General features: G+C 61.6%; 1 protein-coding gene across 3 annotated transcripts; it reads left to right on the top strand.

Moving 5' to 3' along the window:
• The first annotated feature begins 9,256 nt into the window (after positions 1–9,256).
• Positions 9,257–27,122, top strand: LOC134341786 (chloride channel protein-like). 3 transcript variants are annotated; one of them, XM_063039708.1, is made up of 7 exons: positions 9,257–9,429; positions 11,023–11,098; positions 12,205–12,293; positions 13,323–13,361; positions 15,817–15,915; positions 17,052–17,138; positions 26,905–27,122. In XM_063039708.1, exons 1-7 carry the CDS (start codon positions 9,262–9,264, stop codon positions 26,917–26,919), a joined length of 573 nt encoding a protein of 190 aa, XP_062895778.1. In that variant the 5' UTR covers positions 9,257–9,261; the 3' UTR covers positions 26,920–27,122. The 3 variants fall into 3 exon arrangements, with proteins under 3 accessions (XP_062895778.1, XP_062895776.1, XP_062895777.1); XM_063039706.1 differs by lacking the exon at positions 26,905–27,122 and adding an exon at positions 18,532–18,766; XM_063039707.1 differs by lacking the exons at positions 17,052–17,138; positions 26,905–27,122 and adding an exon at positions 18,532–18,767.
• Positions 27,123–27,288: the final 166 nt, after the last annotated feature.

Raw genomic sequence — 27,288 nt, 5'->3', positions numbered from 1 at the left:
CTGACCCGTCCCCTCCACCTCCCCATCTCCTCATCCCCTCCTCTTTCCTCACCCCCCTCCTGACCCGTCCCCTCCACCTCCCCATCTCCTCATCCCCTCCTCTTTCCTCACCCTCCTCCTGACCCGTCCCCTCCACCTCCCCATCTCCTCATCCCCTCCTCTTTCCTCACCCCCTCCTGACCCGTCCCCTCCACCTCCCCATCTCCTCATCCCCTCCTCTTTCCTCACCCCCTCCTGACCCGTCCCCTCCACCTCCCCATCTCCTCATCCCCTCCTCTTTCCTCACCCCCTCCTGACCCGTCCCCTCCACCTCCCCATCTCCTCATCCCCTCCTCTTTCCTCACCCCCCTCCTGACCCGTCCCCTCCACCTCCCCATCTCCTCATCCCCTCCTCTTTCCTCACCCCCCTCCTGACCCGTCCCCTCCACCTCCCCATCTCCTCATCCCCTCCTCTTTCCTCACCCCCCTCCTGACCCGTCCCCTCCACCTCCCCATCTCCTCATCCCCTCCTCTTTCCTCACCCCCTCCTGACCCGTCCCCTCCACCTCCCCATCTCCTCATCCCCTCCTCTTTCCTCACCCCCCTCCTGACCCGTCCCCTCCACCTCCCCATCTCCTCATCCCCTCCTCTTTCCTCACCCCTCCTGACCCGTCCCCTCCACCTCCCCATCTCCTCATCCCCTCCTCTTTCCTCACCCCCCTCCTGACCCGTCCCCTCCACCTCCCCATCTCCTCATCCCCTCCTCTTTCCTCACCCCCTCCTGACCCGTCCCCTCCACCTCCCCATCTCCTCATCCCCTCCTCTTTCCTCACCCCCTCCTGACCCGTCCCCTCCACCTCCCCATCTCCTCATCCCCTCCTCTTTCCTCACCCCCCTCCTGACCCGTCCCCTCCACCTCCCCATCTCCTCATCCCCTCCTCTTTCCTCACCCCCCTCCTGACCCGTCCCCTCCACCTCCCCATCTCCTCATCCCCTCCTCTTTCCTCACCCCCCTCCTGACCCGTCCCCTCCACCTCCCCATCTCCTCATCCCCTCCTCTTTCCTCACCCCCCTCCTGACCCGTCCCCTCCACCTCCCCATCTCCTCATCCCCTCCTCTTTCCTCACCCCCTCCTGACCCGTCCCCTCCACCTCCCCATCTCCTCATCCCCTCCTCTTTCCTCACCCCCTCCTGACCCGTCCCCTCCACCTCCCCATCTCCTCATCCCCTCCTCTTTCCTCACCCCCTCCTGACCCGTCCCCTCCACCTCCCCATCTCCTCATCCCCTCCTCTTTCCTCACCCCCTCCTGACCCGTCCCCTCCACCTCCCCATCTCCTCATCCCATCCTCTTTCCTCACCCCCTCCTGACCCGTCCCCTCCACCTCCCCATCTCCTCATCCCCTCCTCTTTCCTCACCCCCTCCTGACCCGTCCCCTCCACCTCCCCATCTCCTCATCCCCTCCTCTTTCCTCACCCCCTCCTGACCCGTCCCCTCCACCTCCCCATCTCCTCATCCCCTCCTCTTTCCTCACCCCCTCCTGACCCGTCCCCTCCACCTCCCCATCTCCTCATCCCCTCCTCTTTCCTCACCCCCCTCCTGACCCGTCCCCTCCACCTCCCCATCTCCTCATCCCCTCCTCTTTCCTCACCCCCTCCTGACCCGTCCCCTCCACCTCCCCATCTCCTCATCCCCTCCTCTTTCCTCACCCCCCTCCTGACCCGTCCCCTCCACCTCCCCATCTCCTCATCCCCTCCTCTTTCCTCACCCCCCTCCTGACCCGTCCCCTCCACCTCCCCATCTCCTCATCCCCTCCTCTTTCCTCACCCCCTCCTGACCCGTCCCCTCCACCTCCCCATCTCCTCATCCCCTCCTCTTTCCTCACCCCCCTCCTGACCCGTCCCCTCCACCTCCCCATCTCCTCATCCCCTCCTCTTTCCTCACCCCCTCCTGACCCGTCCCCTCCACCTCCCCATCTCCTCATCCCCCTCCTCTTTCCTCACCCCCTCCTGACCCGTCCCCTCCACCTCCCCATCTCCTCATCCCCTCCTCTTTCCTCACCCCCTCCTGACCCGTCCCCTCCACCTCCCCATCTCCTCATCCCCTCCTCTTTCCTCACCCCCTCCTCCTGACCCGTCCCCTCCACCTCCCCATCTCCTCATCCCCTCCTCTTTCCTCACCCCCCTCCTGACCCGTCCCCTCCACCTCCCCATCTCCTCATCCCCTCCTCTTTCCTCACCCCCTCCTGACCCTCCCCTCCACCCCCCATCCTCATCCCTCCTCTTCCTCACCCCCTCCTGACCCGTCCCCTCCACCTCCCCATCTCCTCATCCCCCTCCTCTTTCCTCACCCCCTCCTGACCCGTCCCCTCCACCTCCCCATCTCCTCATCCCCTCCTCTTTCCTCACCCCCCTCCTGACCCGTCCCCTCCACCTCCCCATCTCCTCATCCCCTCCTCTTTCCTCACCCCCTCCTGACCCGTCCCCTCCACCTCCCCATCTCCTCATCCCCTCCTCTTTCCTCACCCCCTCCTGACCCGTCCCCTCCACCTCCCCATCTCCTCATCCCTCCTCTTTCCTCACCCCCTCCTGACCCGTCCCCTCCACCTCCCCATCTCCTCATCCCCTCCTCTTTCCTCACCCCCTCCTGACCCGTCCCCTCCACCTCCCCATCTCCTCATCCCCTCCTCTTTCCTCACCCCCTCCTGACCCGTCCCCTCCACCTCCCCATCTCCTCATCCCCTCCTCTTTCCTCACCCCCTCCTGACCCGTCCCCTCCACCTCCCCATCTCCTCATCCCCTCCTCTTTCCTCACCCCCTCCTGACCCGTCCCCTCCACCTCCCCATCTCCTCATCCCCTCCTCTTTCCTCACCCCCTCCTGACCCGTCCCCTCCACCTCCCCATCTCCTCATCCCCTCCTCTTTCCTCACCCCCCTCCTGACCCGTCCCCTCCACCTCCCCATCTCCTCATCCCCTCCTCTTTCCTCACCCCCCTCCTGACCCGTCCCCTCCACCTCCCCATCTCCTCATCCCCTCCTCTTTCCTCACCCCCTCCTGACCCGTCCCCTCCACCTCCCCATCTCCTCATCCCCTCCTCTTTCCTCACCCCCCTCCTGACCCGTCCCCTCCACCTCCCCATCTCCTCATCCCCTCCTCTTTCCTCACCCCCTCCTGACCCGTCCCCTCCACCTCCCCATCTCCTCATCCCCTCCTCTTTCCTCACCCCCTCCTGACCCGTCCCCTCCACCTCCCCATCTCCTCATCCCTCCTCTTTCCTCAACCCTCCTGACCCGTCCCCTCCACCTCCCCATCTCCTCATCCCTCCTCTTTCCTCACTCCCCTCCTGACCCATCCTCTCCACCTCCCCATCTCCTCATCCCCTCCTCTTTCCTCACCCTCCTGACCTGTGCCCTCCACCTCCCCATCTCCTCATCCCTCCTCTTTCCTCAACCCCTCCTGACCCGTCCCCTCCACCTCCTCATCTCCTCATCCCTCCTCTTTCCTCACCCCCCTCCTGAACCGTCCCCTCCACCTCCCCATCACCTCATCCCTCCTCTTTCCTCACCTCCTCCTGACCTTCCCCTCCACTTCCCCTTCTCCTCATCCCCTCCTCTTTCCTCATCCCATCCTGACCCGTCCCCTCCACCTCCCCATCTCCTCATCCCCTCCTCTTTCCTCACCCCCCTCCTGACCCGTCCCCTCCACCTCCCCATCTCCTCATCCCCTCCTCTTTCCTCTCCCCCCTCCTGACCCGTCCCCTCCACCTCCCCATCTCCTCATCCCCTCCTCTTTCCTCACCCCACTCCTGACCCGTCCCCTTCCACCTCCACATCTCCTCATCCCTCCTCTTTCCTCACTCCTCCTGACCCGTCCCCTCCACCTCCCCATCTCCTCATCCCCTCCTCTTTCCTACCCCCCTCCTGACCCGTCCCCTCCACCTCCCCATCTCCTCATCCCCTCCTCTTTCCTCACCCCCCCTCCTGACCCGTCCCCTCCACCTCCCCATCTCCTCTTCCCTCCTCTTTCCTCACCCTCTCCTGACCCGTCCCCTCCACCTCCCCATCTCCTCATCCCCTCCTCTTTCCTCACCCCCCTCCTGACCCGTCCCCTCCACCTCCCCATCTCCTCATCACTCCTCTTTCCTCACCCCTCCTGACCCATCCCCTCCACCTCCCCATCTCCTCATCCCCTCCTCTTTCCTCACCCCCCTCCTGACCCGTCCTCTCCACCTCCCCGTCTCCTCATCCCTCCTCTTTCCTTCCCCGCTCCTGACCCGTCCCCTCCACCTCCCCATCTCCTCATCCCCTCCTCTTTCGTCACCCCCCTCCTGACCCGTCCCCTCCACCTCCCCATCTCCTCATCCCCTCCTCTTTCCTCACCCTCCTCCTGACCCGTCCTCTCCACCTCCCCATCTCCTCATCCCCTCCTCTTTCCTCACCCCCCTCCTGACCCGTCCCCTCCACCTCCCCATCTCCTCATCCCTCCTCTTTCCTCACCCCCTCCTGACCCGTCCCCTCCACCTCCCCATCTCCTCATCCCCTCCTCTTTCCTCACCCCCTCCTGACCCGTCCCCTCCACCTCCCCATCTCCTCATCCCCTCCTCTTTCCTCACCCCCTCCTGACCCGTCCCCTCCACCTCCCCATCTCCTCATCCCCTCCTCTTTCCTTTCCCCCTCCTGACCCGTCCCCTCCACCTCCCCATCTCCTCAACCCTCCTCTTTCCTTCCCCCTCCTGACCCGTCCCCACCACCTCCAGATCTCCTCATCCCTCCTCTTTCCTTCCCCCTCCTGACCCGTCCCCTCCACCTCCCCATCTCCTCATCCCCTCCTCTTTCCTCACCCCCCTCCTGACCCGTCCCCTCCACCTCCCCATCTCCTCATCCCCTCCTCTTTCCTCCCTCCCTCCTGACCCGTCCCCTCCACCTCCCCATCTCCTCATCCCCTCCTCTTTCCTCACCCCCCTCCTGACCCGTCCCCTCCACCTCCCCATCTCCTCATCCCCTCCTCTTTCCTTCCCCCTCCTGACCCGTCCCCTCCACCTCCCCGTCTCCTCATCCCCTCCTCTTTCCTCACCCCCCTCCTGACCCGTCCCCTCCACCTCCCCATCTCCTCATCCCTCCTCTTTCCTCACCCCCTCCTGACCCGTCCCCTCCACCTCCCCATCTCCTCATCCCTCCTCTTTCCTCACCCCTCCTGACCCGTCCCCTCCACCTCCCCATCTCCTCATCCCCTCCTCTTTCCTCACCCCCCTCCTGACCCGTCCCCTCCACCTCCCCATCTCCTCATCCCCTCCTCTTTCCTCACCTCCCTCCTGACCCGTCCCCTCCACCTCCCCATCTCCTCATCCCTCCTCTTTCCTCACCCCCCTCCTGACCCGTCCCCTCCACCTCCCTGTCTCCTCATCCCCTCCTCTTTCCTCACCCCTCCTGACCCGTCCCCTCCACCTCCCCATCTCCTCATCCCCTCCTCTTTCCTCACCCCTCCTGACCCGTCCCCTCCACCTCCCCATCTCCTCATCCCCTCCTCTTTCCTCCCCCCTCCTGACCCGTCCCCTCCACCTCCCCATCTCCTCATCCCTCCTCTTTCCTCACCCCCTCCTGACCCGTCCCCTCCACCTCCCGATCTCCTCATCCCCTCCTCTTTCCTTCCCCCTCCTGACCCGTCGCCTCCACCTCCCCATCTCCTCATCCCCTCCTCTTTCCTCACCCCCCTCCTGACCCGTCCCCTCCACCTCCCCATCTCCTCATCCCCTCCTCTTTCCTCACCCCCCTCCTTACCCGTCCCCTCCACCTCCCCATCTCCTCATCCCCTCCTCTTTCCTCACCCCTCCTGACCCGTCCCCTCCACCTCCCCATCTCCTCATCCCCTCCTCTTTCCTCACCTCCTCCTGACCCGTCCCCTCCACCTCCCCATCTCCTCATCCCCTCCTCTTTCCTCACCCCTCCTGACCCGTCCCCTCCACCTCCCCATCTCCTCATCCCCTCCTCTTTCCTCACCTCCTCCTGACCCGTCCCCTCCACCTCCCCATCTCCTCATCCCTCCTCTTTCCTCACCCCCTCCTGACCCGTCCCCTCCACCTCCCCATCTCCTCATCCCTCCTCTTTCCTCACCCCCCTCCTGACCCGTCCCCTCCACCTCCCCATCTCCTCATCCCTCCTCTTTCCTACCCCCCTCCTGACCCGTCCCCTCCACCTCCCCATCTCCTCATCCCCTCCTCTTTCCTCACCCCCTCCTGACCCGTCCCCTCCACCTCCCCATCTCCTCATCCCCTCCTCTTTCCTTACCCCCCTCCTGACCCGTCCCCTCCACCTCCCCATCTCCTCATCCCCTCCTCTTTCCTCACCCTCCTCCTGACCCGTCCCCTCCACCTCCCCATCTCCTCATCCCCTCCTCTTTCCTCACCCCCCTCCTGACCCGTCCCCTCCACCTCCCCATCTCCTCATCCCCTCCTCTTTCCTCACCCCCTCCTGACCCGTCCCCTCCACCTCCCCATCTCCTCATCCCCTCCTCTTTCCTTACCCCCCTCCTGACCCGTCCCCTCCACCTCCCCATCTCCTCATCCCCTCCTCTTTCCTCACCCTCCTCCTGACCCGTCCCCTCCACCTCCCCATCTCCTCATCCCCTCCTCTTTCCTCACCCCCCTCCTGACCCGTCCCCTGCACCTCCCCATCTCCTCATCCCCTCCTCTTTCCTCACTCCCCTCCTGACCCGTCCCCTCCACCTCCCCATCTCCTCATCCCCTCCTCTTTCCTCACTCCCTCCTGACCCGTCCCCTCCACCTCCCCGTCTCCTCATCCCCTCCTCTTTCCTCACCCTCCTCCTGACCCGTCCCCTCCACCTCCCCATCTCCTCATCCCCTCCTCTTTCCTCACCCCTCCTGACCCGTCCCCTCCACCTCCCCATCTCCTCATCCCTCCTCTTTCCTCACCCCCTCCTGACCCGTCCCCTCCACCTCCACATCTCCTCATCCCCTCCTCTTTCCTCACCCCCCTCCTGACCCGTCCCCTCCACCTCCCCATCTCCTCTTCCCTCCTCTTTCCTCACTCCCCTCCTGACCCGTCCCCTCCACCTCCCCATCTCCTCATCCCCTCCTCTTTCCTCACCCCCTCCTGACCCGTCCCCTCCACCTCCCCATCTGCTCATCCCCTCCTCTTTCCTCACCCCCCTCCTGAACCGTCCCCTCCACCTCCCCATCTCCTCATCCCTCCTCTTTCCTCACCCCCCTCCTGACCCGTCCCCTCCACCTCCCCATCTCCTCATCCCTCCTCTTTCCTCCCTCCTCCTGACCCGTCCCCTCCACCTCCCCATCTCGTCATCCCTCCTCTTTCCTTCCCTCCTGACCCGTCCCCTCCACTTCCCCATCTCCTCATCCCTCCTCTTTCCTTCCCCCCTCCTGACCCGTCCCCTTCACCTCCCCATCTCCTCATCCCTCCTCTTTCCTCACCCTCCTCCTGACCCATCCCCTCCACCTCCCCGTCTCCTCATCCCCTCCTCTTTCCTCACCCCCTCCTGACCCGTCCCCTCCACCTCCCCATCTCCTCGTCCCCTCCTCTTTCCTCACCCCCCTCCTGACCCGTCCCCTCCACCTCCCCATCTCCTCATCCCATCCTCTTTCCTCCCTCCTCCTGACCCATCCCCTCCACCTCCCCGTCTCCTCATCCCCTCCTCTTTCCTCACCCCCCTCCTGACCCGTCCCCTCCACCTCCCCATCTCCTCATCCCCTCCTCTTTCCTCACCCCCCTCCTGACCCGTCCCCTCCACCTCCCCATCTCCTCATCCCCTCCTCTTTCCTCACGCCCTCCTGACCCGTCCCCTCCACCTCCCCATCTCCTCATCCCTCCTCTTTCCACACCCCTCCTGACCCGTCCCCTCCACCTCCCCATCTCCTCATCCCCTCCTCTTTCTTCCCCCTCCTGACCCGTCCCCTCCACCTCCCCATCTCCTCATCCCCTCCTCTTTCCTCACCCCCCTCCTGACCCGTCCCCTCCACCTCCCCATCTCCTCATCCCCTCCTCTTTCCTCACCCCCTCCTGACCCGTCCCCTCCACCTCCCCATCTCCTCATCCCCTCCTCTTTCCTCACCCCCTCCTGACCCGTCCCCTCCACCTCCCCATCTCCTCATCCCTCCTCTTTCCTCACACCCTCCTGACCCGTCCCCTCCACCTCCCCATCTCCTCATCCCCTCCTCTTTCCTCACCCCTCCTGACCCGTCCCCTCCACCTCCCCATCTCCTCATCCCCTCCTCTTTCCTCCCCCCTCCTGACCCGTCCCCTCCACCTCCCCATCTCCTCATCCCTCCTCTTTCCTCACCTCCTCCAGACCCGTCCCCTCCACCTCCCCATCTCCTCATCCCCTCCTCTTTCCTCACCCCCCTCCTGACCCGTCCCCTCCACCTCCCCATCTCCTCGTTCCCTCCTCTTTCCTTCCCTCCTCCTTAACTCTACCCTCCCCAGCTCCCAAGTGCCCTCCTCCCTTCCTCAATCCCTCTGAGTTCTCCTTTCCCTCGATCCTTCTGAGCTGCCCCTCCCTCCATCCCTTTGAGTTCCCTCCTCCCTCCATCCCTTTGAGTTCCCCGCTTCCTCCATCGCTTCGAGTTTTCCCCTCCCTCAATCCCTCTGAGTTCTCCCCTCCCTCAATCCCTCCACGATCTCCCCTCCCTCGATCCCTCCAATATCCCTCCTCCCTCAATCGACGCGTTCCTCCTTCCTCGATCCGTTCAGCTTCTCCTCTGCCTCAACCCCTCTGAATTCCCCCTCCCTGCATCACTCCAAATTCCCTCCTCCCTCGATCCCTGCACGATCTCCCCTCCCTCGCTCCCTCCTATATCCCCCTCCCCTCAATCCCTCTGTTCACCCTCCCTAAATTCCCTCCAACCTCTCTCTTTCCTGGATCCCTCCGAATTCCCTCCCCTCGATCCCTCTGAGTTCCCCCTCCCTCGGTACCTCCAAGTTGCCCCCTCCCTTGATCCCTCCACATTCTCCCCTCCTTCGATCCCTCCGAGTTCCCCCTCCCTCGATCCCTCCGAGTTCTCCCCTGCCTCGATCCCCCCGCGTTCTCCCCTGCCTCGATCCCTCCGAGTTCCCCCTCCCTTGATCCCCCCGCGTTCTCCCCTCCCTCGATCCCTCCGAGTTCCCGCTCCCTCGATCCCTCCACATTCTCCCCTCCCTCGATCCCTCCGAGTTCCCCCTCCCTCGATCCCCCCGCGTTCTCCCCTCCCTGCCGCCGGTTGTCTGTACCGGCCCGTGATGACGAGCCTCTCCCTGCTCTCGGCCCCACAGAGTCGATGATCCTGCTGGGCTGCATCGAGCGGAGTGAACTGCGGGGCCTGCTCCAGCGGCAGGCCCAGGGGACCGGGGGGCTCCACGGCGGGACGGCCCGCGGCCGGGGGGCCGTGGGCGCAAAGACCCCCTCCGTCGTTTACATCGAGCAGGAGGACGGCGGCCTGCAGGAGGTATGGCTGGGGAGCGGAGGGCCGCGGACCGGGAAGTGGGAGTCACGCGGACGGGGGAGTGGGAACATGCAGACGGGGGAGTGGGAACTCGCGGATGGGGGAGTGGGAACTCGCGGATGGGGGAGTGGGAGGCTCACGGACGGGGGAGTGGGAACATGCAGACGGGGGAGTGGGAACTCGCGGATGGGGGAGTGGGTGGCTCACGGACGGGGGAGTGGGAACATGCGGACGGGGATGTGGGAACATGCGGACGGGGACGTGGGAACTCGCGGACGGGGGAGTGGGAACATGCGGACGGGGGAGTGGGAGGCTCACGGACGGGGGAGTGGGAGGCTCACGGACGGGGGAGTGGGAACTCGCGGATGGGGGAGTGGGAGGCTCACGGACAGGGGAGTGGGAACATGCGGACGGGGGAGTGGGAACTCGCGGATGGGGGAGTGGGTGGCTCACGGACGGGGGAGTGGGAACATGCGGACGGGGATGTGGGAACATGCGGACGGGGACGTGGGAACTCGCGGACGGGGGAGTGGGAACATGCGGACGGGGGAGTGGGAGGCTCACGGACGGGGGAGTGGGAGGCTCACGGACGGGGGAGTGGGAACTCGCGGATGGGGGAGTGGGAGGCTCACGGACAGGGGAGTGGGAACATGCGGACGGGGGAGTGGGAACTCGCGGACGGGGGAGTGGGAGGCTCACGGACGTGGGAGTGGGAGGCTCATGGACGGGGGAGTGGGAACTCGCGGATGGGGGAGTGGGAGGCTCACGGACGGGGGAGTGGGAACATGCAGACGGGGGAGTGGGAGGCTCACGGACGGGGGAGTGGGAACTCGCGGACGAGGGAGTGGGAGGCTCACGGACGGGGGAGTGGGAACATGCAGACGGGGGAGTGGGAACTCGCGGACGGGGGAGTGGGAGGCTCACGGACGGGGGAGTGGGAACTCGCGGACGAGGGAGTGGGAGGCACGCGGACGGGGGAGTGGGAGGCACACGGACGGGGGAGTGGGAACTCGTGGACGGGGGAGTGGGAACTCGCGGACGGGGGAGTGGGAACTCGCGGACGGGGGAGTGGGAGGCTCACGGACGGGGGAGTGGGAACTCGCGGACGGGGGAGTGGGAACATGCGGACGGGGGAGTGGGAGTCACGCGGACGGGGGAGTGGGAACTCGCGGACGGGGGAGTGGGAGGCTCACGGACGGGGGAGTGGGAACTCACGGACGGGGGAGTGGGAACTCACGGACGGGGGAGTGGGAGGCCCCGCGGACGGGGGAGTGGGAGGTACGCGGACGGGGGAGTGGGAACTCGCGGACGAGGGAGTGGGAGGCTCGTAGATGGGGGAGTGGGAGGCATGCGGACGGGCGAGTGGGAACTCGCAGACGGGGGAGTGAGAGGCCCCGCGGATGGGGGAGTGGGAACTCGCAGACGGGGGAGTGAGAGGCCCCGCGGACGGGGGAGTGGGACGCCCCGCAGACGGGGGAGTGGGAACTCGCGGACGGGTGAGTGGGAACTCGCGGACGGGATTCGGAAGCCCAGGAACAAGGGAACGAGAAGAGCCAAAGTTGAATAGATCCTCACCGTTTTGTTTTCCCTTCAAAGCGAGAAGGGCCAGACGTGGAGAAGAGCCGGACAACGGACGAGACGAGGCCGTCGACCACAACTTACAACGCAAAAGGTGTGACTGAGGGGGAGAGATGTCCCACACCGTCCCATCACACACTCCCGTGGTCAGACACAGAGTGAATCTCCCTCCGCACCGTCCCATCACACTCTCCCGGGGTCAGACACAGAGTGAATCTCCCTCCACACTGTCCCATCACACACTCCCGGGGTCAGACACAGAAGGAATCTCCCTCCACACCGTCCCATCACACACTCCCGGGGTCAGACACAGAGTGAATCTCCGTCCTCACCGTCCCATCACACTCTCCCGGGGTCAGACACAGAGTGAATCTCCCTCCACACTGTCCCATCACACACCCCCGGGGTCAGACACAGAAGGAATCTCCCTCCGCACCGTCCCATCACACACTCCCGGGGTCAGACACAGAGTGAATCTCCGTCCTCACCGTCCCATCACACACTCCCGGGGTCAGACACAGAATGAATCTCCCTCCACACCGTCCCATCACACACTCCCGGGGTCAGACACAGAGTGAATCTCCCTCCGCACCGTCCCATCACACACTCCCGGGGTCAGACACAGAGTGAATCTCCGTCCACACCGTCCCATCACACACTCCCGGGGTCAGACACAGAATGAATCTCCCTCCACACCGTCCCATCACACACTCCCGGGGTCAGACACAGAGTGAATCTCCCTCCGCACCGTCCCATCACACACTCCCGTGGTCAGACACAGAGTGAATCTCCCTCCGCACCGTCCCATCACACACTCCCGGAGTCAGACACAGAGTGAATCTCCCTCCGCACCGTCCCATCACACACTCCCGTGGTCAGACACAGAGTGAATCTCCCTCCGCACCGTCCCATCACACACTCCCGGAGTCAGACACAGAGTGAATCTCCCTCCACACCGTCCCATCACACACTCCCGGGGTCAGACACAGAGTGAATCTCACTCCGCACCGTCCCATCACACACTCCCGGGGTCAGACACAGAGTGAATCTTCCTCCGCACCGTCCCATCACACACTCCCGGAGTCAGACACAGAGTGAATCTCCCTCCACACCGTCCCATCACACACTCCCGGGCTGACACTGGAGAACATGTCGCGTTGGGAGACGAGTGATGTCTCTGACTTGCGTCTCTCTCCACAGACCCGAAGCAGGCTGGACCGCAAAAGACCACCCTGTGGAATATATTCTCTTCAGTGAGACGGAATGCACAGGAGGGGAACTCGGCGCAGGTCAAAACCCTATCCCCACCCTCCGAGCCTTCGACCTCCTTTTCCCCGCGGCCGATTCTCTCTCACTCACCGTCTCCCCATCGCTCCCCGGAGAATCTGCCCTTCAGGTCCCTCCCTGACCCTCGCTCCCCCTGAGAGAGAGGGACTGAGAGACACTGGTCAGTGTACAGATCTCCCCCTGAGAGAGAGGGACCGAGAGACACCGGTCAGTGTACAGATCTCCCCTGAGAGAGAGGGACTGAGAGACACCGGTCAGTGTACAGATCTCCCCCTGAGAGAGAGGGACCGACAGACACCGGTCAGTATACAGATCCCAGACCTGGCAACGTCATGTGAATTTTCCCTGCAGTCTACCTGTGCCCTCTGGTCCCAGACTCCCCCAGGACAGGAAACATCCTCTCCACATCCAGTCTATCTGTGTCCTCTGGTCCTAGACTCCCCCCACTACAGGAAACATCCTGTCCACATCCACTCTATCTGTGTCCTCTGGTTCTAGACTCACGACGGAGAGTGGGGTGGATGCCTGGGGTGGTGGGAGAGGCAAATACATTCGAGGCTTTTGAGAGACGTTTGGAGAGGCATGGGGATGTGAGGAAGATGGAGGGATGTGGACAGGGTGCAGGGAGGAGGGGATTCGTTTAGTTGGATGTTTGATTGGCCATCTATTTGGTCTGTGTTCCCAAATGCCCTGCCGCCCGCTGATTAAACCCTGCCCTGGCGGGCCAAAATGCCACGCCTCACACTCGCGTACATTCCAGTTCCACCCGCCACTTTTCAGCCCGCTTTCCCGGCGAGTCCGGGCCCCTCTTTTCCTTTCCCTCTCGCCCTGCCCTCCCGTCCCCTCCCTCCGCCTCCCGTTCCCCCTCTCCCCCACCCTTTCGCCCTCCCCCTCGCCGCCGCACTCTCCGTCCCTCCCGCTCTGCGTCCTCCGGCTCACGGCCTCTCTCTCCCCCTCACTCCCGCTCGTTCCCGCGATTCTCCCTCTCCCCCCGCCCCCCAGCTCTCTGATTCTCTCAAATTTATCCGCAGGAGCAATCCAGCCTGGGAGGAAGTCTGAAGCTGGAAGACGTGAGTTCTCTCCCTTCCCCCCCCGTGGGCTGATTCGGACCCCACTCCCTCTCTTCCCCAACCCAGGGATCGCTGGGGCAAAGACGGGGGACGGGTGTGGGGGGGATCGGGGAATCCCGGGACTCAATAAGGCACTCGTGAGACCACACTTGGAGTGCTGTGGGCAGTTTTGGGCTCCTTATCGTAGAAAGGATGTACTGACATTGGAGAGGGTTCGGAGAAGATTCAGGAGAACGATTCCAGGGATGAGAGGGCTACCATATGAGGAACGTCTGGCAGCTCTTGGGCTGTGTTCCCTGGAGTTCAGGAGAATGAGGGGAGGGGGGATCTCATAGAAACATTCCGAATGTTATGCCTGAACAGATTAGATATCATCATCACCATCATCACCATCATCATTATCATCATCACCATCATCACCATCATCATCATGATCATCATGATCATCATAATCATCATCATCATTATTATCATCATCATCATCATCATTATCATCATGATCATCATCATTATCATCATCATCATCATTATTATTATCATCATCATCATTATCATCATCATCATCATGATCATCATCATCATGATCATCATAATCATCATCATCATCATTATCATCATGATCATCATCATTATCATCATCATCATTATTATTATCATCATCATCATTATCATCATCATCATCATCATCATCATTATTATCATCATGATCATCATCATTATCATCATCATCATCATCATCATCATCAGGTGCCGTGCCCAGTTTGAGCTTTGACTGCCAAGGCCCACACACTCCTGTTTCAGGTCAAGTGGATCAATTCATTGGTGTTCATTTCCAGTTCTCTGGCTGCTGTCTCCATCGCCATTTGTCTTTGTCTTCCTCTTGCTTTCTTCCCTTCAATCTTTCCCATAATCACCGTGCATTCTAACTCCTCTTTCCTAATCACATGTCCAATGAAGTCACACTGCCTTTTCACGATCTCATACATTATTTCTCTTTTTTGTGCTAGCTCTGTTCATGACATCCTCATTAGATACTCGTTTCGTCCATGATATTCTTTGCATCCTCCTCAAAAACCACATCTCTGCTGTTACAATTCATTTCCTCATGTTACTATTGTCCAACATTCTGAGCCCTATAACATAACTGGGTAGACGTAGCATTTCAGTACTCTGAGGCCTAGTTTAGTGTCGGTCAGTATCCTCTTCATTCTCGTAAAGGTGTCTTTTGCCATCCCTATTCTTCTTTTGATGTCCAAGTCGCACCTGCCATCCGATGTCACCCAGCTTCCTAAGTAGCAAAAGTTCTGTACTTGTTTTATGTCTTCCCCGTTTATTTTCAGCCTGCAGATAGGATTCTCCTTCTTTTAGATTAGATTAGATTATGAGAACATTCAGTCCTCGTTTATTGTCATTTAGAAATGCATACATGCATTAAGAAGTGATACAATGTTCCTCCGGAGTGATATCACAGAAAACAGGACAGACCAAAGACTAACACTGACAGAACCACATAATTATAACATATAGCTACAGCAGTGCAAAACAATACCATAATTTGATGAAGAACAGACCATGGGCACGGTAAAAAAGAAGTCTCAAAGTCCCGATCGACTCCCGAGTCCCTGATAGCAGGTGGCAAAAGAGAGAAACTCCCTGCCATAAACCTCCAGGCACCGTCAACTTGCCGATGCCTTGGAAGCAGCCGACCACAGCCGACAGCGAGTCCGTCCGTCCGAAAACTCCGAGCCTCCGACCAGCCCCTCCGATACAGCCTCCTGAGCACTATCCTCTGCCGAGCGCCTTCGACCTCCCCCCGGCCGCTGAAACACGCAAAGCCGAGGATTCGGGGCCTTCTGCTCTGGAGATTCCAGTTACCACACAGTAACAGCAGCAGCGAAGGGGGCATTTCAGAAGTTTTTCCAGATGTTCCTCCGTGCTCTCACGTCCCTCTCCATCAAATCAGGATTGTGCACGGCCCCCTGCTTGACAGATAACAGATATCACCATACATTGTCTTTTTTGCAATTGATAGATAGACCCATTTTTGCACTTTCTTCAACAATTATAATTAGATGAGATATGGCAAAGTTATTTCCCATGGTAGGGGAGTCTAGGACAAGAGGGCAGGACTTCAGGATAGAAGGGCGTCCTTTTAGAACTGAGTTGGGGAGAAGTTACTTTAGTCAGAGGGTGGTAAGTCTGTGGAATTTGTTGCCCAGAGTGGCTGTGGAGGCCAAGTTATTGGGTGTATTTAAGGCAGAGATAGACAGGTTCTTAGTTAGCCAGGGCATCAAAGGGTATTGGGGTGAAGGCAGGGGAGTGGGGATGACTGGAAGAATTGGATCAGCCCATGATTGAATGACAGGGCAGACTCAATGGACTGGGTGGCCTACTTCTGCACCCCGCATATCTTCCGGTCTTATGACAGTTTCGGACATAACTCGCACTTTCCCAGGTGATCGGGTGGGAGAGGAGAGACGTCACCGTCAGCTTTGAAACCTGTCGAATCGACCCCTCGCCCTACCAACTGGTCGAAAAGACGTCTCTTCAGAAGGTGAGTACTGTGTCGGCGAATTGAATTGTCTTCATTTCTTACATCCCTCGCAGGCGTGAGGAGTAATCTTTCTGTCACGCCTCCGTCTCAATGTGCAACTTATCGTAGTTTGAAATACTTTTTTATACTTTACTGTCGCCAAACAATTGATACTAGAACGTACAATCATCACAGCGATACTTAGTCATTTCAACCATAACTGTTGGTACAGAACACAGTAAAAACGAGACAACTATAACGCTCAGTTATATTGGCTCGTATATGTCGAGGGGAAATCCCGCCCAGCACTGGCCTGAACGCTTCCCACTGAGTTGGTTGCTGCCCGAATTAATCCCAAACCTCAATCATCAGCCAGCACACCCAGTACGTTTTAACAAGTACACTTTGTAGATATTACTAAGTGTATGAAATTAATATAAATTCGATACAGAAAAGGAAGTAATGGGGGGGGGGGGGGAGAAAAAAGGCGCCAGGCTTGTCAAAGTCCAAGTACTTCGTGCACAACCGTTGGAGCTCAGTGAATTCCTGGCGACCACCCGGATCCTGTCGAGTCACGGCTGATCGACCGGGGACTTTCGCACGTCCGCCGTCCTCCCCGTCTCTCCTCCGACTCCCCGCCAAAAAACCCCCCCGTTCCCAGTCCTATGAAACAGCATTATCACTCGACAAAAACTATAACGCGAATCCGCACCGGTTAATAGCAACCTGCTTTCTGTATTAAGCCAAGCAAATGTCTAGCTGGAGACTTCCTCAGCATTCCCAAGTACAACATAACAAAGAAGCCATTTTAAATTTAACACACAAAAAAGAAAGACCCTGTCCACAGCGTTTTCCAGGACCATGGTGCTACGTGAAACGATACGAAAACTACACTGAACGGCAGAAGAGAAAAAAAACCCAGAAAAAACTACGCAAGACTACAGACCTACATAAAGTGCACCAAACAGAGCAGGCACTACAGTAAATAATAAACAAGACAATAGGCACAGTCGGGGGTATAGCAGGTTGCTGTCAGACCGGTCTCTGGGTATCGAGGAGTCTGGTGGCTTGGGGGAAGAAGCTGTTACATGGTCTGGTCGTGAGAGCCCGAATGCTTCTCAATCTCCCTCCTCTCCCCCCACCCCCCCACCCCACAGACACACACCCTCTTCAGCCTTTTGGGACTGGACCGTGCCTACGTCACCAGTCTGGGGAAGCTGGTTGGGGTGGTGGCTCTGCGGGAGGTGAGTGTAGCCCTGCCCCCGGTCGGGGAGCTCCCTGTCCCGCCTCTCGAAGCGCTCTCCCCCCCCCCCCCACCCCACCCCACCGTTCGGAACGCGTCCCCGGGATCTCGCTCCCCCCGTCCCCGGACGGGCGATTCCCGCATCCGTTTCCCTGCCCGGCCCTCCGCCCCCTTCCTCTTGCCCCCCCCCCCGTTCTCCTGTCTCCCTCCCCCGTCTCTCCCCATGCGCTTCGTTTGCCTGCTGGCTCCCCACTCTCGCCCCTCCTTCCTCATCCGATCTCGCCCCTCCTCTGCCCCGTCTCCCACTCTCTCACCCCGCTCAACACGCTCCCCCCCAACTTCCTCGCATCTCTCCGCCGTCTCTCTCCCCACCTCTCCCTCCCTCCCCTCCCTCTATCTCCCCTCTCTCTCCTTCCCCCTCTCTCCACCGGCCCCTCTGCCCCCCACTCTACCTCGGCACTCCTTCACCCTCTCTCTCTCCCCTGCCCCCTCTCTCTACCCACTCCCTCCATCACCCCCTCCCTTTCAATCCACCCTCTCTCTCCCACCTCCCACTCTCTTCCCCTGCCCCTCCCTCCCCTCCCCTGCCTTTTCTCTCTTCCCTCTCCCCAGTCTCTCCCTCCCCCTCTCTCCCACTCCCTCTCTCTCCCCTGCCCCCTCTCTCTACCCACTCCCTCCATCACCCCCTCCCTTTCAATCCACCCTCTCTCTCCCACCTCCCACTCTCTTCCCCTGCCCCTCCCTCCCCTCCCCTGCCTTTTCTCTCTCCCCCCGCCCTCTCTCTTCCCTCTCCCCTCTCTCTCCCTCCCCCTCTCTCCCACTCCCTCTCTCTCTCCCCTGCCCCCTCTCTCTACCCACTCCCTCCATCACCCCCTCCCTTTCAATCCACCCTCTCTCTCCCACCTCCCACTCTCTTCCCCTGCCCCTCCCTCCCCTCCCCTGCCTTTTCTCTCTTCCCTCTCCCCACTCTCTCCCTCCCCCTCTCTCCCACTCCCTCTCTCTCCACCGCCCCCTCTCTCTACCCACTCCCTCCATAACTCCCTCCCTTTCAATCCGCCCTCTCTCTCCCACCTCCCACTCTCTACCCCTGCGCCCTCTCTCTCCCGTCTCTATCCCTCTCGCTCCCCACCCCCTCTCTCTTCCCCTTCTCCTCACTGCCCAACCCCTCTCACTGCCCCCTCCCTCTCTCTCCCCCACTCTCTCCCTCCTCCCTCTCCCTCCTCCCACCCTCTGCCCCTCTCTCCGCTCCCTGTATCTCTCCACTACCCCTCTGTCCCCTACGCTACCTCACCCCACTCTCTCTCCTTCCCTCCCTCCACCTCTCTCCCCCCACTCTCTCTCTCTCAACCCCTGTCTCTCCCCCCTCCCTCTCTAACCACCCTCTGTCCTCACAGATCCAGTCTGCGGTGGAGGGCACGTCCCAGAAGGGGCTGCGATTCCGACCCCCGCTGGCCAGTTTCCGTGACACCCAGGAGACTCGCACGTCCGGCCGACTGCAGACCCCTCAGCGGGCGTCTCCCGGGTCCCGCACCGGCTCCCCGCCGTCCCGGAGCGGGGCGCACCCAGACGGGGCCACGCAGACGGCTGTCTGAGATGCAGGGAGGGTGCGGGGGGGGGTGGGGTTGGGGGAGGGAGGGGGCCTGAGGAGATGGACCGCGCGAAAGTTTTGTAAATCTATTATAAACAGATAGAAAGAGAGAGTGTGTGAGTTATTCTCTGAGAGAGAGAGAGAGACACCGGTCAGTGTACAGATCTCCCCCTGAGAGAGAGGGACTGAGAGACACCGGTCAGTGTACAGATCTCCCCCTGAGAGAGAGGGACTGAGAGACACCGGTCAGTGTACAGATCTCTCCCTGAGAGAGAGGGACCGAGAGACACCGGTCAGTGTACAGATCTCCCCCCTGAGAGAGAGGGACCGAGAGACACCGGTCAGTGTGCAGATCTCCCCCTGAGAGAGAGGGTCTGAGAGACACCGGTCAGTGTACAGATCTCTCCCTGAGAGAGAGGGACCGAGAGACACCGGTCAGTGTACAGATCTCCCCCCTGAGAGAGAGGGACCGAGAGACACCGGTCAGTGTGCAGATCTCCCCCTGAGAGAGAGGGACTGAGAGACACCGGTCAGTGTACAGATCTCCCCCTGAGAGAGAGGGTCTGAGAGACACCGGTCAGTGTACAGATCACCCCCTGAGAGAGAGGGTCTGAGAGACACCGGTCAGCGTACAGATCTCCCCCTGAGAGAGAGGGACTGAGAGACACCGGTCAGCGTACAGATCTCCCCCTGAGAGAGAGGGACCGAGAGACACCGGTCAGTGCACAGATCTCCCCCTGAGAGAGAGGGACCGAGAGACACCGGTCAGTGTACAGATCTCCCCCTGAGAGAGAGGGACTGAGAGACACCGGTCAGTGTACAGATCTCCCCCTGAGAGAGAGGGACTGAGAGACACCGGTCAGTGTACAGATCTCCCCCTGAGAGAGAGGGACCGAGAGACACCGGTCAGTGTACAGATCTCCCCCTGAGAGAGAGGGACCGAGAGACACCGGTCAGTGCACAGATCTCCCCCTGAGAGAGAGGGACTGAGAGACACCGGTCAGTGTACAGATCTGCCCCTGAGATAGAGGGACTGTGAGACACCGGTCAGTGTACAGATCTCCCCCTGAGAGAGAGGGACTGAGAGACACCGGTCAGTGTACAGATCTCCCCCTGAGAGAGAGAGGGACCGAGAGACACCGGTCAGTGTACAGATCTCCCCCTGAGAGAGAGGGACTGAGAGACACCGGTCAGTGTACAGATCTCCCCCTGAGAGAGAGAGACTGAGAGACACCGGTCAGTGTACAGATCTCCCCCTGAGAGAGAGGGAGTGAGAGACACCGGTCAGTGTACAGATCTCCCCCTGAGAGAGAGGGACTGAGAGACACCGGTCAGTGTACAGATCTCCCCCTGAGAGAGAGGGACTGAGAGACACCGGTCAGTGTACAGATCTCCCCCTGAGAGAGAGGGACTGAGAGACACCGGTCAGTGTACAGATCTCCCCCTGAGAGAGAGGGACCGAGAGACACCGGTCAGTGTACAGATCTTCCCCTGAGAGAGAGCGACTGAGAGACACCGGTCAGTGTACAGATCTCCCCCTGAGAGAGAGGGACTGAGAGACACCGGTCAGTGTACAGATCTCCCCCTGAGAGAGAGGGACCGAGAGACACCAGTCAGTGTACAGATCTCCCCTGAGAGAGAGGGACTGTGAGACACCGGTCAGTGTACAGATCTCCCCCTGAGAGAGAGGGACCGAGAGACACCGGTCAGTGTACAGATCACCCCCTGAGAGAGAGGGTCTGAGAGACACCGGTCAGTGTACAGATCTCCCCCTGAGAGAGAGGGACCGAGGGACACCCGTCAGTGTACAGATCTCCCCCTGAGAGAGAGGGACCGAGAGACACCGGTCAGTGTACAGATCTCCCCCTGAGAGAGGGGGACCGAGGGACACCCGTCAGTGTACAGATCTCCCCCTGAGAGAGAGGGACTGAGAGACACCGGTCAGTGTACAGATCTCCCCCTGAGAGAGAGGGACCGAGAGACACCGGTCAGTGTACAGATCTCCCCCAGAGAGAGAGGGACTGAGAGACACCGGTCAGTGTAGAGATCTCCCCCTGAGAGAGAGGGACCGAGAGACACCGGTCAGTGTACAGATCTCCCCCTGAGAGAGAGGGACTGAGAGACACCGGTCAGTGTACAGATCTCCCCCTGAGAGAGAGGGACCGAGAGACACCGGTCAGTGTACAGATCTCCCCCTGAGAGAGAGGGACTGAGAGACACCGGTCAGTGTACAGATCTCCCTCCGAGAGAGAGGGACCGAGAGACACCGGTCAGTGTACAGATCTCCCCCTGAGAGAGAGGGACCGAGAGACACCGGTCAGTGTACAGATCTCCCCCTGAGAGAGAGGGACCGAGAGACACCGGTCAGTGTACAGATCTCCCCCTGAGAGAGAGGGACTGTGAGACACCGGTCAGTGTACAGATCTCCCCCTGAGAGAGAGGGACTGAGAGACACCGGTCAGTGTACAGATCTCCCCCCTGAGAGACACCGGTCAGTGTACAGATCTCCCCCTGAGAGAGAGGGACCGAGAGACACCGGTCAGTGTACAGATCTCCCCCCTGAGAGACACCGGTCAGTGTACAGATCTCCCCCTGAGAGAGAGGGACTGAGAGACACCGGTCAGTGTACAGATCTCCCCCTGAGAGAGAGGAACTGAGAGACACCGGTGATTGTACAGATCCTGACCCACATCTGCCACTTCGGATGGGAATGTCTGGACCATACCTGGCCCTCCAGAGTGATAACATCTGGGAGACCCTACCTGCATCATCTGTCCCGTTCCTTGTGGACTTTGGGGATGTTCTATGTGCCATTCAGAGCTGGCCGATTTCTGAGCAAAGTGTGGCCGTCCTGCCCTTAGGGACAGCGTCTGGCTGGGGGGCGGGAGGCAACGGGGAAGGTGGGGGGACCGTGGGCGACCAACATCTGTCCCACAGCCAGCACCCTGAATGGGCAACATCGGGCTGGCCCTTGGAAAGCAGCGCCGGGCGATCCGAGTGGGTGTCAACTGGCCACGGTGGAATGCTTCCCTCAACGTCTGGCTGAACGTCTGGAGGAGCAGACGGGGACGGCAGCCGACTAGACGGCGGGTCTGGGCAGCCGAAAGCTCACCTCAACTGGACGTCTGCGGGGCGCGGGGCGCCGGGAGGGGGTGCTCGGTGCCTTCGGTGGGGCAGAAAGGGGGTTCCCTCTTCGCTGAGTGGGAGGGAGGGACCTCCTCGCTGTCGTTCGGCCCGGGGCATTCCCTTCCCCCCTCCACAGCACCTCCCCCCCCAACCCTCTTCTCACCCTCCCCTCCCTCACCACTGACTGCCCCCTCTCTTAACACCTCCCCTTCCTTTCCCCCCCCCTCTCTCCCCACCCTCCTCCTCCTCTCTGTCCCCCACCCACCTCCCGCTCTCTTTCCCCCACCCACCCTGACCATCTCCCTCCCGTCTCTCCCCACCCTCCTCCTCCTCTCTGTCCCCCACCCACCTCCCGCTCTCTTTCCCCCACCCACCCTGACCATCTCCCTTCCGTCTCTCCCCACCCTCCTCCTCCTCTCTGTCCCCCACCCACTTCCCGCTCTCTTTCCCCCACCCACCCTGACCATCTCCCTTCCCTTCTTTTCCTCCTCTCCCTCACCACTAGCTTCCCCCTCTCTTCACACCTCCCCCATTCCTTTTCCCCTCCCTCCCCTCCCTCCCCACCCTCTTCCTCCTCTCTGTCCCCCACCCACCTCCCGCTCTCTTTCCCCCACCCACCCTGACCATCTCCCTCCCCTCTCTCCCCACCCTCCTCCTCCTCTCTGTCCCCCACCCACCTCCCGCTCTCTTTCCCCCACCCACCCTGACCATCTGCCTCCCCTCTCTCCCCACCCTCCTCCTCCTCTCTGTCCCCCACCCACCTCCCGCTCTCTTTCCCCCACCCACCCTGACCATCTCCCTCCTCTCTGTCCCCCACCCACCTCCCGCTCTCTTTCCCCCACCCACCCTGACCATCTCCCTCCCCTCTCTCCCCACCCTCCTCCTCCTCTCTGTCCCCCACCCACCTCCCGCTCTCTTTCCCCCACCCACCCTGACCATCTCCCTCCCCTCTCTCCCCACCCTCCTCCTCCTCTCTGTCCCCCACCCACCTCCCGCTCTCTTTCCCCCACCCACCCTGACCATCTGCCTCCCCTCTCTCCCCACCCTCCTCCTCCTCTCTGTCCCCCACCCACCTCCCGCTCTCTTTCCCCCACCCACCCTGACCATCTCCCTCCTCTCTGTCCCCCACCCACCTCCCGCTCTCTTTCCCCCACCCACCCTGACCATCTCCCTCCCCTCTCTCCCCACCCTCCTCCTCCTCTCTGTCCCCCACCCACCTCCCGCTCTCTTTCCCCCACCCACCCTGACCATCTCCCTCCCCTCTCTCCCCACCCTCCTCCTCCTCTCTGTCCCCCACCCACCTCCCGCTCTCTTTCCCCCACCCAGCCTGACCATCTCCCTCCCCTCTCTCCCCACCCTCCTCCTCCTCTCTGTCCCCCACCCACCTCCGGCTCTCTTTCCCCCACCCACCCTGACCATCTCCCTCCCCTCTCTCCCCACCCTCCTCCTCCTCTCTGTCCCCCACCCACCTCCCGCTATCTTTCCCCCACCCACCCTGACCATCTCCCTCCCCTCTCTCCCCACCCTCCTCCTCCTCTCTGTCCCCCACCCACCTCCCGCTCTCTTTCCCCCACCCACCCTGACCATCTGCCTCCCCTCTCTCCCCACCCTCCTCCTCCTCTCTGTCCCCCACCCACCTCCCGCTCTCTTTCCCCCACCCACCCTGACCATCTCCCTCCTCTCTGTCCCCCACCCACCTCCCGCTCTCTTTCCCCCACCCACCCTGACCATCTCCCTCCCCTCTCTCCCCACCCTCCTCCTCCTCTCTGTCCCCCACCCACCTCCTGCTCTCTTTCCCCCACCCACCCTGACCATCTCCCTCCCCTCTCTCCCCACCCTCCTCCTCCTCTCTGTCCCCCACCCACCTCCGGCTCTCTTTCCCCCACCCACCCTGACCATCTCCCTCCCCTCTCTCCCCACCCTCCTCCTCCTCTCTGTCCCCCACCCACCTCCCGCTCTCTTTCCCCCACCCACCCTGACCATCTCCCTCCCCTCTCTCCCCACCCTCCTCCTCCTGTCTGTCCCCCACCCACCTCCCGCTCTCTTTCCCCCACCCACCGTGACCATCTCCCTCCCCTCTCTCCCCACCCTGCTCCTCCTGTCTGTCCCCCACCCACCTCCGGCTCTCTTTCCCCCACCCACCCTGACCATCTCCCTCCCCTCTCTCCCCACCCTCCTCCTCCTCTCTGTCCCCCACCCACCTCCCGCTCTCTTTCCCCCACCCACCCTGACCATCTCCCTCCCCTCTCTCCCCACCCTGCTCCTCCTGTCTGTCCCCCACCCACCTCCGGCTCTCTTTCCCCCACCCACCCTGACCATCTCCCTCCCCTCTCTCCCCACCCTCCTCCTCCTCTCTGTCCCCCACCCACCTCCCGCTCTCTGTCCCCCACCCACCCTGACCATCTCCCTCCCCTCTCTCCCCACCCTCCTCCTCCTGTCTGTCCCCCACCCACCTCCCGCTCTCTTTCCCCCACCCACCGTGACCATCTCCCTCCCCTCTCTCCCCACCCTGCTCCTCCTGTCTGTCCCCCACCCACCTCCCGCTCTCTTTCCCCCACCCACCCTGACCATCTCCCTCCCCTCTCTCCCCACCCTCCTCCTCCTCTCTGTCCCCCACCCACCTCCCGCTCTCTTTCCCCCACCCACCCTGACCATCTCCCTCCTCTCTGTCCCCCACCCACCTCCCGCTCTCTTTCCCCCACCCACCCTGACCATCTCCCTCCCGCTCTCTTTCCCCCACCCACCCTGACCATCTCCCTCCTCTCTGTCCCCCACCCACCTCCCGCTCTCTTTCCCCCACCCACCCTGACCATCTCCCTCCCCTCTCTCCCCACCCTCCTCCTCCTGTCTGTCCCCCACCCACCTCCCGCTCTCTTTCCCCCACCCACCCTGACCATCTGCCTCCCCTCTCTCCCCACCCTCCTCCTCCTCTCTGTCCCCCACCCACCTCCCGCTCTCTTTCCCCCACCCACCCTGACCATCTCCCTCCCCTCTCTCCCCACCCTGCTCCTCCTGTCTGTCCCCCACCCACCTCCCGCTCTCTTTCCCCCACCCACCCTGACCATCTCCCTCCCCTCTCTCCCCACCCTCCTCCTCCTCTCTGTCCCCCACCCACCTCCCGCTCTCTTTCCCCCACCCACCCTGACCATCTCCCTCCCCTCTCTCCCCACCCTCCTCCTCCTCTCTGTCCCCCACCCACCTCCCGCTCTCTTTCCCCCACCCACCCTGACCATCTGCCTCCCCTCTCTCCCCACCCTCCTCCTCCTCTCTGTCCCCCACCCACCTCCCGCTCTCTTTCCCCCACCCACCCTGACCATCTCCCTCCTCTCTGTCCCCCACCCACCTCCCGCTCTCTTTCCCCCACCCACCCTGACCATCTCCCTCCCCTCTCTCCCCACCCTCCTCCTCCTGTCTGTCCCCCACCCACCTCCCGCTCTCTTTCCCCCACCCACCCTGACCATCTGCCTCCCCTCTCTCCCCACCCTCCTCCTCCTCTCTGTCCCCCACCCACCTCCGGCTCTCTTTCCCCCACCCACCCTGACCATCTCCCTCCCCTCTCTCCCCACCCTGCTCCTCCTCTCTGTCCCCCACCCACCTCCCGCTCTCTTTCCCCCACCCACCCTGACCATCTCCCTCCCCTCTCTCCCCACCCTCCTCCTCCTGTCTGTCCCCCACCCACCTCCCGCTCTCTTTCCCCCACCCACCTCCGGCTCTCTTTCCCCCACCCACCCTGACCATCTCCCTCCCCTCTCTCCCCACCCTCCTCCTCCTCTCTGTCCCCCACCCACCTCCGGCTCTCTTTCCCCCACCCACCCTGACCATCTCCCTCCCCTCTCTCCCCACCCTGCTCCTCCTCTCTGTCCCCCACCCACCTCCCGCTCTCTTTCCCCCACCCACCCTGACCATCTCCCTCCCCTCTCTCCCCACCCTCCTCCTCCTGTCTGTCCCCCACCCACCTCCCGCTCTCTTTCCCCCACCCACCTCCGGCTCTCTTTCCCCCACCCACCCTGACCATCTCCCTCCCCTCTCTCCCCACCCTCCTCCTCCTCTCTGTCCCCCACCCACCTCCCGCTCTCTTTCCCCCACCCACCCTGACCATCTCCCTCCCCTCTCTCCCCACCCTCCTCCTCCTCTCTGTCCCCCACCCACCTCCCGCTCTCTTTCCCCCACCCACCCTGACCATCTCCCTCCCCTCTCTCCCCACCCTCCTCCTCCTCTCTGTCCCCCACCCACCTCCCGCTCTCTTTCCCCCCCCCCACCCACCGTGACCATCTCCCTCCCCTCTCTCCCCACCCTCCTCCTCCTCTCTGTCCCCCACCCACCTCCGGCTCTCTTTCCCCCACCCACCCTGACCATCTCCCTTCCGTCTCTCCCCACCCTCCTCCTCCTGTCTGTCCCCCACCCACCTCCCGCTCTCTTTCCCCCACCCACCCTGACCATCTCCCTCCCCTCTCTCCCCACCCTCCTCCTCCTCTCTGTCCCCCACCCACCTCCCGCTCTCTTTCCCCCACCCACCCTGACCATCTGCCTCCCCTCTCTCCCCACCCTGCTCCTCCTGTCTGTCCCCCACCCACCTCCCGCTCTCTTTCCCCCACCCACCCTGACCATCTCCCTCCCCTCTCTCCCCACCCTCCTCCTCCTCTCTGTCCCCCACCCACCTCCCGCTCTCTTTCCCCCACCCACCCTGACCATCTCCCTCCTCTCTGTCCCCCACCCACCTCCCGCTCTCTTTCCCCCACCCACCCTGACCATCTCCCTCCCCTCTCTCCCCACCCTCCTCCTCCTCTCTGTCCCCCACCCACCTCCCGCTCTCTTTCCCCCGCTTTCCTCCTCTCCCTCGTCCCTCCTCACCCACCTCCTCCCCTCCTCCCTCTCGGCTCCAGTCCTTCCCCTCACTCTACTCCTCATCCTCATCTTCTTCATCCTCCTCCTGCTCCTCGTCTTCCGCAGGATGTGTGATTAATTACAGAACTCCAGGGAACTCAAATTCTCCGATACAACCTCGTCTCACGTCGAAACTGACTCTTCAACCAGATGTTGTTTCTCTTGACAGCCAAACGAAGATTGAATAGAAAACCGAAATAAATTCCAGCCGGACAGCCTCTGGAACAACGTGCCATTTTCAATTTTGTATCGATTACAGCTCAGCAAAACCTGCCGGACTGTGTCTCTGAACTACCACAGTCACATAATCCTTCCTATCGTCTTTAAATAATAGTTCAGCCCACCATACCCCGACCTGAGTCTTAACTTCACCATATCTCTACGATTTAAAAGGTAACAGTCTGAGACCTTTTTTTTAAAACTAGAGGGTGACTAGAAAAATAATGCCTGCCCCTTAATTCATTTTTCCAACTCTACTGCCACTTTTTTACTTTTAAAATCCGACTTCTCAATTCCGCGCTGCCTGGGGGAACCCTGGTTTCTACTTGCCTGC

Source organism: Mobula hypostoma, unplaced genomic scaffold, assembly GCF_963921235.1.
Source record: "Mobula hypostoma unplaced genomic scaffold, sMobHyp1.1 scaffold_108, whole genome shotgun sequence".
Classification (NCBI taxonomy): Eukaryota; Metazoa; Chordata; class Chondrichthyes; order Myliobatiformes; family Myliobatidae; genus Mobula; species Mobula hypostoma.
This window is presented reverse-complemented; position numbering and strand designations above follow the sequence as displayed.